General features: G+C 42.5%; 1 protein-coding gene across 2 annotated transcripts in view; it reads right to left on the bottom strand.

Moving 5' to 3' along the window:
• Positions 1 to 15,332, bottom strand: part of PLCH2 (phospholipase C eta 2) — a 76,235-nt gene that overhangs the window by 38,135 nt on the left and 22,768 nt on the right. Inside the window, exon 1 of one of the 2 annotated variants that reach the window (XM_085079970.1) lies at positions 6,653 to 6,935. The exons of the other annotated variant lie outside the window; for it this stretch is intronic. Within the exon in view, the coding sequence (XP_084936096.1) occupies positions 6,653 to 6,695 (43 nt within the window). The 5' untranslated portion in view covers positions 6,696 to 6,935. Of the gene's footprint in view, positions 1 to 6,652; positions 6,936 to 15,332 lie in introns of those variants that run through there. 2 annotated transcript variants of the gene reach the window in all.

Genomic DNA, 15,332 nt, shown 5'->3' with positions numbered 1-15,332 from the left:
CAAAACTAAAAATTTCAATATCCTGACTGCCAGAGACACGAAATGTTACAGACCTGGCAGTGTATTTGACCTGCAAATCCACAAGGATTAGACCTGTAACTTCCCAGCCATGCACTCCCTTTACCTTTGCATGGACACACTACAGACCCAGTTTATCAGATTAACAAACTGACCTCATCACAGGAGGCTGATTCTAAACTACTGAGCAACTCATGGGCAGCTCTCAGTGATACACACAAGAACTTTGATACAGGTATTCTTATTTCCCACTTCCCACTCAGGGAAATCTCCCTCCTAATTGCTGTGGAATCAAAAGAAAATTATTGCCAACCAACAGCACAAGTCATAAAATACAAGAGGGAAACAGAAGGTATCAATGCCATCTCTCTCTCTCTCTCTCTCTCTCACTTTTACTCTCCCCATTTCCCTTTCAGCTATACACACCAGACAAGAAGCTTTGGAAAAAAAAACTGCAGAAACTCCATTTACAGCTGCATCTTAGTATCCCAGCCCAAGATCTTCATAAGACTTAGTCAGCCTGTTACTGCCTTCTGAAGTACTAAATGCAGAGATTTCTGAAATACCAAAAGCAAACACATCTCATTGAAATGGACATAATTAAATACAAGTCAGAAATACTCTGAATTATGGTAAGGGTTCAAAACCCAACATACATGAGCACAAACATGAGCAGCAGGAGCACAGAAGGCTTGACTTGATGCACCAAAATCATGATGCTCATTCACTACTTCTAAACATGATTTATGTTTCTTCCCTTTCCCGCAAAAATGCTGCTTCCAAGATGTCTAAAGCAGCATGAACTGGGCAGCCAGAGCAGCTAGCTCTGCTGCAGTTTCTTTGCTGCTGGAGCCTTTTGTCTTTGTGTTTCCAATGCACTCCCTGCTTTTTCACAGCTGTGTCTGTGTGCAACAGCTGCCCACGTTTCTGGTGTGGGCTCTTCCCAACAAGAGGGATATGGGGAGTAGATGTTGATGGAGAAAACACTTCAACTGCTACATTTTTCTGGTTTTGTCTTTCAACTAAAAACTTCTGCATTAGTTCTATTAAGAATTGACTCAATCAATCGCTTTCAGATGGCTCTGGCTCAGAAATGCTTGAGCACCTGCTGGGCCACAGTTCTATCCCAAGTGTTCCTAAGCTGCCTTTTCCCTAATTCTAGCCCAGCTCCACTCTGCCATGGGCACAGGCAGAGCCTGCCCAGCCATCTGGTCAGCACCTCTAAGCACAGTAATCCCCCTGGAGATTAAGGGTTAAGATGCACATCTTGCCTGTATCGAGTGGCATTCAGGTTATTCTGTAGCCTCTGTCTCACCCACCAGGCTTCAAAGTGTTAACATTTGTGCACTGCCTCAGAACATATTCATCAAGTTATTTAGCTTGTCTGAAATACACCTGTCTTCAGTATCCATCCATTCACAAGGCCAGTAATTCCACTGGGAGAAGCAGCAATGCCTGTAGCATCTTTTCCATTCTGCACCAAATCCTGGTGCATTTTTCCATTCTGGAATTCACAGCCCTGGGACAGCTGCTTTAGGCAACCACAACCATAACGTTCCCAGGGCTCCCCAAAACTGTTTAGAAAGTCACATTATTAAAATGAACCAGTTGTGAAATTCCTTGAATTACTTTATTCACTTAAAGGAATATTTGTGGACTGGGGAACCCATTAGCAACAACAGCACTAATTTAATGACAATTACTCTGCCTCCTGCCATGATGTTCAGTTCTCTTGGGTTCATCTGGAAAAAAATGATGCAATTATTTTAATTAAGTGAGAACAGGCTTTGTGATTTCAGCTGTTGAACTGTTTTCCTTGCAAAGCTGTAATAAACAAATTTTGTCAATTGTAGAAAAATGTCAGCATAAAATAAAGATTTAAAGACTGTAAATGGCGCTCTAAGGTCACCTTGTCTCCAGCCACTGACTCGTATAAGAAAATGTCCCTCCACACTTAATTGAAGTAAGATCATAAACCCTTTACATTTAAAGGTCTTTTAGTGCTTGACCATCTGTTCAGGGACATGGGCCATAAACACAGAGAGGGAGATTAAGGCAGGTCGGGAGGAAAGCAATCCATCAATATGATTACTCCTTCTAGGAAAATACCTCTAAGAATTCAAGAATCCAAGACAAAATGGGTACAGGAATGCAAGACAGGTTGAAAGATGTTCAAGAAAGACACCTAATACTGAAATGCGTCACCACAAAGTGATTTTAACTCACAAATTTTTTTCCTCTGTATCTGGGGTGAATTTTAATATACTCTATCTGTAAAAATTCAGAACTCTTCCAGACCTTCCTTTTGTGCCATGAACATTTTGAAATATGTGACAGACTCCCTATTTCTTCAAATATAGACCAGTTTCATGAAAGATGAGGAAAAAAAGGAGCTTCAATGGCTCTAGGAATAACTCAGTCGCTGTCTTCATTCAGTGCTTTTCTCAGCTCCTGTGACATCCAAGAGACAGCCTTATGAGGCTGTTCTTTAAATTTTCCTTTCAAAAACTTATCACTCAACAGAACCTGGAATCTGTAAATCTTAGAAACCGATGGCAGGTCTTTTTGTAAGCTTGAAAGATGACCATAATTGTGGTTTCCTTCGAGCAGGAACAACCTGCTGTAATCCCTGGGGGGAAGATTACCAGCAGAAAGCAGCAGAGAGAATGCAGGGCGCTGAGCTGCAGCCCACAGCAAGGGCAGGGACTGCAGGTATCACAGTTTATTGCCCAATTTCATTTGGTCCTGGATTCAGTAGGGCTCAGGTAAACCTACAGGAAGTAAAGTAATTGCTCCTGGGCTCTTACAGGAAATGTGTTTCTATCTTTTGCTATGGCCTCCAATATCCACCTCAGTTTGAAACAAAGCATCCTGACAGATTCATTTCTCCCCAGGGCTTAGAGCCAGAAGATAAGAAGGCATTTGAAGGCTGATGAAAGTGTCAGCTTGCTGGCTGAGCTGGAAAAATAGGCTTTCTGTAAAATATTTTACAGAGATCCGCATTTAACGGCGGTTCTGGACTTGGTTCAGTACTGGCAGGTCCATATTCACTCTGTGTCACGTCACATCATGCCACAAAATTTAGTTGTGCTCCACCACTTAATATCTTTAGACCTGCAGAAGCCAATATTGATTATCCTTATCTCTGTAATTCCCTGAAATGGGAAAGCTTTCCCACTTAGCTGGACTAAATTCACATTCACCAAATGATTGTCAGGGACAGAAGGGATATGAATCACAAGAATCTGCACGTATGGTACCAGTTAATTTGAAGTTGTCCACTTAGCATTAACGTGACATTTTCTTTGCAATGTTTCCCTCTTTTTCTTTTTTTCTTTTTTTCTTTTTAATGAAGCTGAAGATGAAGCATCTGGAAACCATCTCTAATTGAGGGTTAGACCAGGAGAAACAACATCTTCAGTAACAAGGCAAAATCAGGAGAGATGATGCTGGAGAACCAGAGAACACCAGTGTTCATCATCCCCAGTGAGAGACATCATGCAAATACTATTCCTGGGAGTCTATTGCAGTTTGGAGGCTGAAATTCTGCAGCCCCAGCTCTTGAGCTGTTCTACTGGAAGATGTTTGCCAGCTGCCACATTTGTGAAGGACTTTCCCAGACATGATGCTTCTCTCAGGACATGGCCCATTCCTCTCCCAACAGCACTAACAGCATCAATTGTTTCTTTAGTGATAGCTGAACATTTCAGCATTACTGGGAGCAAGGAATTTTTTTGATCATCACCAGTGACTCGTCAATTTCTAGTCAGCCAGACCCCCTTAAAAATGGAGAGTGGCAAGTCTGGAACACCGAAGTCTTGAGAGCCTGGATGTTGGTGCTTCTCACTATCACTGTTTGAACAGACCATCACATGAAGACTCTGGAGGTTTTCATACCCTTGGGAATTGCTGGCTTCAGTTGCATCACAACTGGTTTTATACCTGAGAGGAGAATCCCATTTTCTTTTAAAGCCACAGATGACAGCAAGAAGGTGGAATCCTTTAAAAAGAACCATCATTCACCCCCCTGTCCACAGCTTCAGCTCATGGAATGTCTGCTCATGGAAGCTCTGCTCTTTCCAGTTACCCCATTTGTTTTCCAGGTGTTTGCACTCGCTGGCTTACAATGACACCATCTGGCAGAAACACTGAGCTGGTTTAATCACAAACACTGATTCAATCAGCCTCAGCAGCTTCCTACTGCAAGCAAGGAATGAACTTGAATAACTGCTACCTGGATGATCTCCAGGGAGATCTCAGGTGAGAGCCCTTCTCTCTCACACCTGTTCTCAGAAGTTGGAAGCTGAACCCAGTAGAAAGAAGCCAAAAGGACTCTGGGTGACACACTCCCTGCTCCATCACAGCTTCCCTGAGGACCTTGGCTGTTTGAAGTACAAATGGATGCACACTGGGGCATCAGGTTTTAGAGAAGAATAACTGGATGAGGAATACTCAGGCTGTTCCATCATAACATTTTGAAAATCAAACTATTCTGGTTTTCAGTCCTGAAACACTTCTGTTGGAAAATGCAATCAATATAAGTATGTTAATGGCTTCCCACTGCCAGAGGGCAGGGTTAGATGGGATATTGGGAAGGAATTCTTCCCTGTGAGGGTGGTGAGCCCCTGGCACAGGGTGCCCAGAGAAGCTGGATCCCTGGAAGTGTCCAAGGCCAGGCTGGACAGGGCTTGGAACAGCCTGGGATAGTGGAAGGTGTCCCATGGCAGGAGGTGGCACTGGATGAGGTTTAAGGTCCCTTCCAACCCAAACCATTCCATGATTCTCTGATAAATGCACCACTTCAGCCAACTCGATTCAAAACTTGGGCATTTACAGGTTCTGAGGATTTAAGAAAAAAACACCTTCTTTCCTTGGCACAAGATAAGTTCTGCAGATAGGAAATAGTTTCTCCCTATTTAGCACATTGTTCAGTTAAAGCTTCCATGCTCCCAAATCTCCAGCCCCTGTGCCAGCGATATGAAACAGGTAAATAAACTCTTATGCCAAGTTTTGAAATCTGCTTTTTTGCTATTTAAATAAATATTGACAATGCCCAAACGCATCTCATCATCTCTGCTTCATTCTTAACAAATCCCAGAGGAAATACTGGTTAACATTTTCCTGAGCCTCTCTCATTATTTACCTGAATTGTTTGCATGCTTCTCAGATTCATTAAAACTCTCACAGACTGGAAGTATTCTTGGACTAGATATTATTTTCATCAATAAATGGACAGTTCTATGTACAATAGAAACTTCTCCTACATGATGTTCTATGGACATCCTCTTTTTATTAAATTACAGTTGTGCTCTAGAATGGGACCTTTTAACGTCTTCTGCAATTTTCACATCCACATCCTTCTTCAGTTACTGGAACAGTATTTGCTGCAGTGCTGAGTGACTGCATAGGTCCAGCCACACCTGTCTGAGTTACCTGTTGTCCCTTTCTGAGTGAATGGCATTTCTGGAGCTTATTTTTGGCATGGTAATAGCAAAGTCACGGCAGAGCCAAATCAGAGCTCACAGATACAAGGATTGGTTCCAACATTGAAATATCAAGTTAGAGCCAAGCATTTTTCCACTTTGGTAAAGTTTTCATCTTGAAGTGATTTTTAGAAAAGAAGAGAGAACTTTCATGGGTGCATCCTTCAAAAGGCATGGCAAGGAATTGAGCAATGTGGGACTAAGCACTGATTAGTTGAAACACAGGGAGTAAGTGCCACTGCTCTGCCTTCCCAAAGATACCAAAGTGTGAGACCAGTGTCCACAGCAGCTTTTCTGAGCACACAGAACCCAACACATCCTTCTTTACTTGTTGCATAACTCCTGTAAAACCACATGCCTAACAGGCATGAAATACAAAATGCATACAGACAAGCAACCGGGCATTTGAGTCAACTAAAATCCATCACAGGGAAGGATTTCTCTCTCTGGGCTTTTCCTAAATAGATCAACGAAGAAAGAAAGCTTTTAAAAGTAAAAACTGGGCTTTTGAGAATTGGTCTTGAATTCAGATGATTCCTTTAGCAGACATCAGTACAGGAGGGATGAGCTCCAAGTTCAGCATGCAGGACACTGCAGCAGTTTTCCCAGCTCCAGGTACTTCCCTGACTTCATCCCTGGTTTAATCCCGCCAGGGACGAGTTCAACCCCAACTGATTCTGTGCACTGTTTTTGCTGGATGGGTGTAAAGAAACTACATCTAATGAGTAGCAAATCACCTGTTTTAAAAAATTAAAACAATACAGCTGACTCACAATAGTAGAGTCTCTTTTCTCGCTTCTAATGTGGGTAGCAGAAGGTCTCTGGTTAAAAATAGAAAGCCTTTCTTACGGTGACAGCAGCTAGTTAAGGGAGCAGAAAAGGAACATGAACATACCTGGTGCACTCCTTCGTTGCACACTTTATGCAGGGAGAAGCAGCCATTAGAGATACATTTATTATTTAAGATTTGGTGCTACTAGGAGGCAAAGGTACAGCAAAAGCTCCCTTAAGAACCTGCTGTATTTGTTTTAAGCATTTAAGTTTGAATAACAGAAAAGAAGTGTCCAAGGAAGCTGTGTAAACTATGCTTTTGTCTACAGTAAAACTAATTTCCCTCAGAAAAGTGGTTAAAATAAACATTTTCCCCTTACCTTCTTCTGGGCTGAGGCATTTAATTGTGCTTGCATCATCCATATTCCAGTGAGAGATTCAAGTGAAAACACCAGAGGAAGCAGCAAAGACCATATGCACATCCCTGATCTTTCAAAAGACTCTTTTAAAGAATGAGGAGAAGAGCATTGCCCGTTAGTCTTTAATGCAGCATCCGAGGGTTCCTGGGGATGCTGGCTGCCTGAGCTGGGAGCAGGCTCATCCTTTATTCCCTGTGCAGGAGTGCATCAGGAGCTGCTGGCAGGTAGAAACCAGCGCAGGAGCTCAATGAATGTTCCCAGCCTTTCCCTGCAACTCAAGTGTTCAGCCACCTGGGATAACTGTTGGTTAACTCTTTGCCTCCCTGCTCTCAGACAGGACGTGGGGATGGCTTTTGCTTCGCTTCTGCCTGAAAGAACTGAAGGGAAAACTTGAGGATGTCAGGAAAGAAGCACAAAGGATAACTCTGTTTTAATTCGTCTGGGATGTATTGCATTCAGTGGGCAGCAAATGTCAGTGAGGTGCTACTTCATTTAAGAAGAAAAAAACAAAACTCTTTTTTATCTTAATGCCTCCCCTGTGTCCATTCAGCATCCTACACATTGTTATGGGATCCTCCCAGACTTGCTTAAGTTTAGAAAGCAAGTCTACAGTTACTGATAAAAATAGGCAAGCTGTTCTCTTTGGACTTCTTGCTAATTTATTTTCTTGGCAAAGACAATATATTTCCCTCCTTTTAAACTTGCAAGGAAACATTAATGCAGAGTTAATGGGATATGGCTAGGAAACAATGCACATTATTGTAGCTTGTGTCCCAAAGCAAAGCTAACGAGAAGACAGATGCAGACCTTTGAGTTCTGTCTAAATTCTGAAGAAGAATTTCAGCATCTTTGTATGAGGGTGCTGCCTAAAAATTCCAACCAGGAATAGTTCCTGCCCCTCCTACATGCCACTGAAATACACAGGATAAAACAATTTGTTCCCTTGAGGACTTGAAATCTAAATAAACAGGAATGATAAAAGATAGTGAAAAAATTATTCTCCCCTCCAGGAAAGGAAAACTGCTGCTGGGGGGCAGGGTAAGCAGGATCACAGTATCCTGCTCAACACCCAGGGCATCTCTGCCACGGAGCCCTGCAGGCAGGCATCCCACACAGGTTCCTCAGGCAGTGCTGCTCTGGATCCTCTCCCCACCCAAGTGCAGGAAGTGAAGTCAATCTGTTTGTGCTGTTTGACATTTCCCTCTTGCCTTGTGCCTCCTCGTCCTGACCTACTTCAGTACATGAGGTGCTGTGTAATGCTCACAGGGTCACCTTTCTCCCACCACACTCAGGCCCTCCAAACTGGGAATGTTGAGTCTCATTCACAGCTCCCAGCTGTTGCAGCTGCATTGTCCTGCTGTTTTCATCCTACATCATCTTTGCAGTTTAGGTATCAGTCACCACTGCAGAAAGATCAAAGTCTTTGCAATATCTGGCACAACCCCCTACAATTTTCATTTAGGCATGAATCCCATGGTCCTTGCCATCTAAGGAGTGATTCCAAGTTTTGGCTCAAGTTTACTTTCAATAAAACATTATCCTATTTGCTTAGTGGTTTCCAGCACTAGCTGTGTCCCCTGAGATCCCATCTCCTGAGCAACCCTTCCAGGAGCACTTGAGGAGCACTTAGAGCAGGAGCCTCTGGGGCCTCATGTATTTACACCACATTACATTTGGGTAATTCCTCTTGCAGCCACTGTGCTTTAACACAAGTTTATCAGGGCAAATATTGAGAAGAATGTTCCACGTTTATCCTTAAAGTAACTTCTCCGTTCTGTTCTTATTTCCTGTAGGCAAGTGCAGGTTATCAACAATTCCCTGTCTCATATCTGAAGGGAGAAGATGGGCAATTGTTAATGCCTGTCAGACAAGTTCTCTGGGGAATCTCAGGGCAGGAAATCTTCACTCTGCAGGGAAGGCTCAATTCACTGCCTAGAGACAAACCTCCCATTCAATACCATCTACTCCTCACAACTTGATCAAGAGACGGAGCAAATTAAAAGATAACGGCTAAGGATGATCAACTAATTCACTAATTAACCCATCAAATTGGGCAAAGCCTGTTGCTTTACCAGGTTCTGCTTTCTTTAGAAAGAAAAATATACTCCCATCTGAGATGATTAGAGATTCAGAATCAGTACCTAATTATTGTATGATATCAGCTTCATACAATGAAATGTTTTGTTTCTCTGGGATTTTTTTGCTGTGCAGTTAGAACAGGGTCACAGAACAAACGTCAGAGAAACATTTGAATGCCTTCACAACACATGCAAATTTTTTGAAATAAAGAGAACACAGACTGTGCTATCACCAAGACCCAAGCATTTTACATTAAAAAATTCGCTTATTCCAAGTAATGTCTAGTCTAAAACAGGAAATTTCTCTGCGCAAAGACAATCTGCTGACTCTTGAAATCAATGATGAACTTTTATCTGGCTTTTGTGGGCTCTGATTCACACTAGAAGTGCATATGTGACTGGGAAAGGTCACCAGCACTCCAGTTTGGAGAGCAGAGTGCTGGCATGGAGCAAACCTACCCCGTTGTCAGCTCCATATTACACAAAGCACAGCATGCCCTAATTCCTTCATCCTCCATTCCCAGCTCTCCAGATCTACCAACCAGAGCAGAAGAGTGACTTGTGGTGTGGTGCTGTCACATCACAAAGATTTAAGCCCTAAGAAGGGACTAAAAGGGGCCAGGAATTGTCTCTATTCCTACTTTCCAAGATATGCAGAGAAAGCCCAGCTGACCCTGGTTAGAACAGCTGAGCCATGATGTGACAAGGACTGTCCATATAGGATCCTGACCTATCCCAGACTTGTACCACACAGCCACAGCACCATCCTGGCTCCAGCTGGGAGAGGAACTCTCCAGAGCACTTCCAGAGAAACAGCACAAACCATCCAAGCTTCAACTGATAACTTTGTCAGGTCACACTGCCACACACTATAAAGCTACATTATAATTTGACTACACATTCACCTACAAATACATCCTTCATCCCAAGGCTCCAGCTGCCATATTTTATCACATTCTAAGATCTATTTCCTGATAGAAATAACAGAAATCTTGTTGCCCAGAGCAGGGGAGGAGTATTAGAGTATTAGTACTGCTGGGGACAGAACAAGGCAGCTGGGAAATGCAGCACAACCACGTTACACCATAGTTACACCACAATTACACCACAGTTAAGTGGAGAATGGAACATCCATGATGCCAGGGACGTTCTAAATAACTTATGAAAGTCAAACACTGAGCCCTTGTTGAAAGCCATCAAACTCCATCAAGAGAGTTCCATATCTCACAATCCGTGGCATCACTTCAAGACCTTCTATAAATCAACTTCAACACATGTGGGTGTCTGTTCTTAAGTTTTTGTTCCCATAGTTACCAATGTACTTTACCACAGAAGAGAACAGCAGGTGGCAAGACATAGAACAAAATCACCATTCTTTCAACATATAAAGAGTTGGGAAGTTTCAAATTAAGGTTTTATTGCCAAATGTTTACAGATAGTAACCAAGATTAACACAATCAGATTAGAAAACTGTAAGATCCTTCCATACATTTAATCTTGAGTCAACAATAAATTCAACATCCAGTGGAATGATGAATTTCCAGCCCTGCATCAGATGATGCCACGAGGTTGCACAATCTAGTGCAGCAATAGTTTTGTCTTTGTAATTTGAAATTCTCCCTAGGTCCCCTTGATACCCTCACTTGTACTTTCTGCAGAGAAAAGGTGAAGAAGCCCAGCACACTGTGTACAAGATAGATTTCTCCAAATAAAATTATCGTTGTGGGATAGAAACAGTAAAAACAACCACCAACAGTATGTTCAACAAAAACAACAGTTGACTTAATGGCTGCAATCAAAACTCTCACAGCTTGCAAGTAATAATTTTTCCATTGTCAACTCAAATAGAGGGCAAAATGACTGGCATTGAATGTGCTGTAAATACCAAAGAGATGCTTTGAATGAATAAGTTTTGTGACTTTTTCTATCATGAAATCAGACATTATGGTACTGTGTGTTGTCCATTCCTTTCTGCTTCTCTTCAGGCAGAGAAACAAAGGTAATGTCCTTTCCATGCCCAGTGCTACAGGCTCATGTCCTGTCACAGGCATCTGACAGCAGGACAGGAATCAAAATTTATCAGCTAAATAGCTGCTCCAGAAACCCTCTGCCACTGACCAGCTCCCCTCCCTGGGCTCACCAGCCCGATTATAACACAAAGATATCAACCCTTCCTTTGGCTCTCAGATCCTTCAAATTTCTATTGAACACCAGAAGGCAAGAGAACGCTGACAAAGTTGGTTGAACTGAGCTGGTTTAACCTGATTTTTTTCACCACTGAGTGTTGGAATAAACAACAAGCACAATCTTTATTATTTCAGCCTTAGATCATTTTCTAATTCAGAAATTGGAAGAACTGAAGTGTTTTGGTGGCCTATTTTCTCATAGACCCATAAATCATCTTGGCTGTTTGAGGTTTTCAGGGAACACACATTCTTCCAAGAAAATCTGTGTTACATAAGATGGGAAGATGCTCGTGTCAGCAGAGAAGGGGGAAAGGCAGTAAAGAAAGAAGGGAAAGACATTTGCAAATACATCTTGGGGTCTTAGAAAACTTCTAGATGAAAAGCTCAGCTACCAACCAGACTGAACTAGTCCTGAGTCCTCAACCACTTCAGTGACAAGAACAGTCCACAGCATTACAACCCCAGCTCCACACACACCACGAGCCTCTGTGCAGCATTTCTATTTCCTGTGGTGTTTTATAAACAAGTTTTCAACATGTTTTTAAACTTCTGACTAACAATCTGAAAAGGAGGGAAAGCTCATTGTCTGGACCGCTTTGTTTAAGCAAAAACACTTCAGTAAGTAGTTTCTATTGTGTGCAGGTGATAAAATCTAGAGGTGCTGCAGTGACAGCTGAGCTGCAGACAGACAGATGTGTTTGCTGCTGGAATTCCTGCTCCCTCTTTTCAGAACATTAAAGGCAAAATGTAAAAATCCCTTGGCTTGCTGCTCCTCTTTGTCCCTCCAAGCTTTAGAAGTGAAAATCAAACACTGTGTTATATCTTGCTGTACAATTGCTCTCACTGTAGTATCATTAAACATCAGATAAACTACAAGCAGCCCACAGGCACCAGTAAAAGCTGCCTTGGAGAGTGAGTGCATGGCTCTGCTGAAGCCTTGCCTGCAGCCAGGGCTGTTTCCCAAATGTAGGAAGTCTGAACAACCAGAGTTGTCAGGCAAACACCCACCTGCCCTCAGGATGGACACCTTAGGGCAGGCAGGTCTTCCAGGTATCCTAGGAAGGAGTTGTGTTTGAAGGATAATCCTGAAGATCATTTCCCTTCCCTGTGACTGCAGTTCTGACCTCCCAATACTTTCCCTGTCTTTTCTGCTTAGTTTTGTCAACTTCTCCAGCGAGGTGCTAAACCTCAGCTTCTCCAGTGGGCCTGGTTATCACAGATGCATCCAAGCAACAGAGACACAGCTCACAGAGATTAACATTAAATTACCTCAGATCCCTTTGTTTCTCCACGCAATCTTTTTTCTCCCCTTAAAAATAGAAAGGTATTAATATTCTTGCTTGAGTGCAGCCCAGCACAGTTGCTTTATTCCATGTTTCTGCTGCTGGTAGTGGAGGCAAGCGTGCTCACAGCTCCCTGCTCCTGGTCCTGTTACTGCATTTGACATATTTCTACCCTACAGCCCATTGTCTGCAAAGCTCTGCTGCCTCTGAGAATCCAGTGTCAGCACTGTGGGAGAGCTGTGGAAAAGGCACAAAACAACCACAACCAGCAGAGAGCCATGGCTGCCTGAACTACATAGATTGTCCCTACAAAAAAAGGTAATAACCTGCTTCAGGGTAAATCACATCTCTGGCGTGTGCTGAGGACAAGATATGAGATACCAAGACAGGAATGGAGCAAAGAAATAAGTTAATCATTTCATTTTTCAGCAGACAGCACACTGACACATATGACAAAATCTCCTGAGCTAATTCTCTCCCAAAATCAAAACTTGCAATTCATTCAGTCACAACTCTGACATGGATTTCTGAGCACAGACACAGTTCTTAGACAGTTGAGCCATGAAAAACGCACAGTGGGGTGGAATCGATTACTAATTAGTAATAGAAGACACATATGCTTGTATCCATAGAAAACAGCTGTGCTGCACTCTGCTCCATTGTTCCAAATAAATTGGAAAAGATAAATGCATTGCTCTGTGCAGGCACAAAGTAGATGAGGCATTCATGCTTTGTTAAACTTTCCAGGCACTCGAGGGTGTTTGAAATTATGATGCATGTTAAATTTAAGCAGATTTATTATCCACGTGTTCCGAATGTAATGAACACTTCACTGCCTCACATTTCCTACTTTAAAAATAGATTTTCTAGACTGAACACACACGTGTGTCTTGTGTAGGTCTAACAAACTTTTAGTCATACAGATGCTCTGAAGCAGCAGTGAGTGCCTAATTTTAAACATTTTCCTATGTGTATGCATATTTAGGCACACACAGCTTCAAGTGCCTGCAAGAGCAGCTACAATAAAAAACTTCCACAATAAAAGTGGAACAGTGCTGGATGTTTTTAAGGCAGAGGAATTTTGGGTATTTTGCATCAGAAGTTCTTAAATAAAAAAAGTTTCATCATGACAATTCTGCCTAGCACACTCAGATCACTCCACCTGTTGCCAAAATGAGGACAAAACAATTTTCACTCTAAGGCCTGATAATTAGATGGTTGCAACCCTAATACATTGGGGTTTGGATAAATGTTTTCCAAATTTTGTTTGCCCACACAAGATTGAAGCAGAGGATGAAGATGCAGCAATACAAGAAGATCAGTACAGAGTGTGGAAATTATCATTCACTGTCTGCACTAATTAGGACTCTGGATACTCATTAAGAGAAACTAACACACCTTTTTGCACAGTAAGAAGGTATCTCAAATCAGACCTTGTTGCACTGTACTCTGTATTTTGCAATTATAACAAACTATCTAAGCAGATAAATGAGATTTCCATGTCAGGTTTTTGGTGCGTAGAGGAAACAAAAATGAGATATCTGAGTTCTACGTGAAATTTTTGGGCTTGTTCCTTTACTTCCCAGCCCTCTCCTTATGCAATGCTTTAATTTAGACTATCCTGAGTACTGGTGCAGAATTAATCAGGTCAGCGAAGGGGCTGCCAGCCACGATTACTGCACCTTTAAATACTTCTTTTCCCCGTCAGTTCAACTGTTACTCTTCTATTTTTAAATCGGTTTCAAACTCAAGACCCACGGGCAGGGGGCAAATCCTTCCTCAAAAATGCCATGGACAAGAGGCCCACACCAACCTCAGCTCTTGAGGTTATTCCCCTTTTTCCTACAGCTTGTTTACTGGATTGTTAAGCATTCTGGCAGCAAATGGAAGGGGGTGGGGAAGAAGACGAGCTGCCACATTTCTAAAATTAGCATCTTCTGTCTCCGAGAAGCCTGTGGAGATTTAAAAAAATTAGGTTTCTCTGCAAGATGCAGAGAGATGTGGAATTTAAACTGCGTTACACAGCTAAAATCCTGAGCTCTGTTTCATACCTGCAAGCTAGTTCACCTACCTTCCCTTTCTCCCAGCTGTCATTCAGAGACTATTACAAAAAATACCGAGTCCATTTGATTATAAAAAGTAATTGCATTCATTTTCCCTGTCATCCCCAGGCAGCTCCGTGACATCTTCCGCCTGAGCCGCTCTGTAGAGCCACAGACTCCTTCCCTTTTGCAGGTCACTCCCGCTGGGCTCTCACACAGCCACGGGGCTGGGGGGCTGCAATTCCCTGCTCTGTGTTTTATTCCCCTCAGCTGTGGCTTTGTTGTCCTCAGGTATCAGGTAATGCCCTGCTCAGAGGATGTGTTGTGTCTAGGATGCAAACGTTTCTCACAGAGCCTGCTACAGTGAGCTGCTGTGCCACATATTGTGTGTGGATGGAGCCAGGATTGCTCCAATTCCAGAGCTCAGCTGCACATGTTGGTTTTCACACACACACTGCCATGAGGACACCATTAATAGTGACATTTTAATCTTTGCTGTTTGCTAATAAAACCCAACAGTGCGAGAACTGACTGTGCCTCAGTTCCGTCACTGCCACCAGTGCCCTTTGTTCTGCACAAAAATGCCAGAAGAGGATAACAGACCTGTGCTGCAAAATCCTAACTCAGAATATTGGGCTTTCACAGATGGGCTTTAAGTTAGAAATGGAACTCAAGTTCCTTTCCAAGAACCACTAAGGGTGCCAAAGTCTTCCTTTGGATCACCTCCTCAAGGAACCAAAGACTCAGCCATGACACAAATGCAGACTGGCACAGGCGGAATTAAAACATATGGGACTGGAAGGGTTTGTTCCAAAAGTCCCTTTCCTTCTTTTAGCAATTATATTTATTCTACTCCTATTACAAGTCACAGTTCCTGTCTTATGACAACTTATAACAACTCCATTTGCGTAGATTACTTTCAGAAACATCAGTGGACGGGGTTGCAGCAGAGAATTGCGAAAAGAATTAGGAAGGTTTTCTTTCAGGATTTCTACAAAGTTCCCAAAATAATACATGTGTTTTGGAACAACTTGTTTTGGTTCATCAAATAG

This window comes from Lichenostomus cassidix, chromosome 21, assembly GCF_008360975.1.
Source record: "Lichenostomus cassidix isolate B80296 chromosome 21, HeHo_3.0, whole genome shotgun sequence".
Taxonomy (NCBI): domain Eukaryota; kingdom Metazoa; phylum Chordata; class Aves; order Passeriformes; family Meliphagidae; genus Lichenostomus; species Lichenostomus cassidix.
The sequence above is the reverse complement of the archived record's forward strand: the minus strand, read 5'-3'. Positions and strand labels throughout refer to the sequence as shown.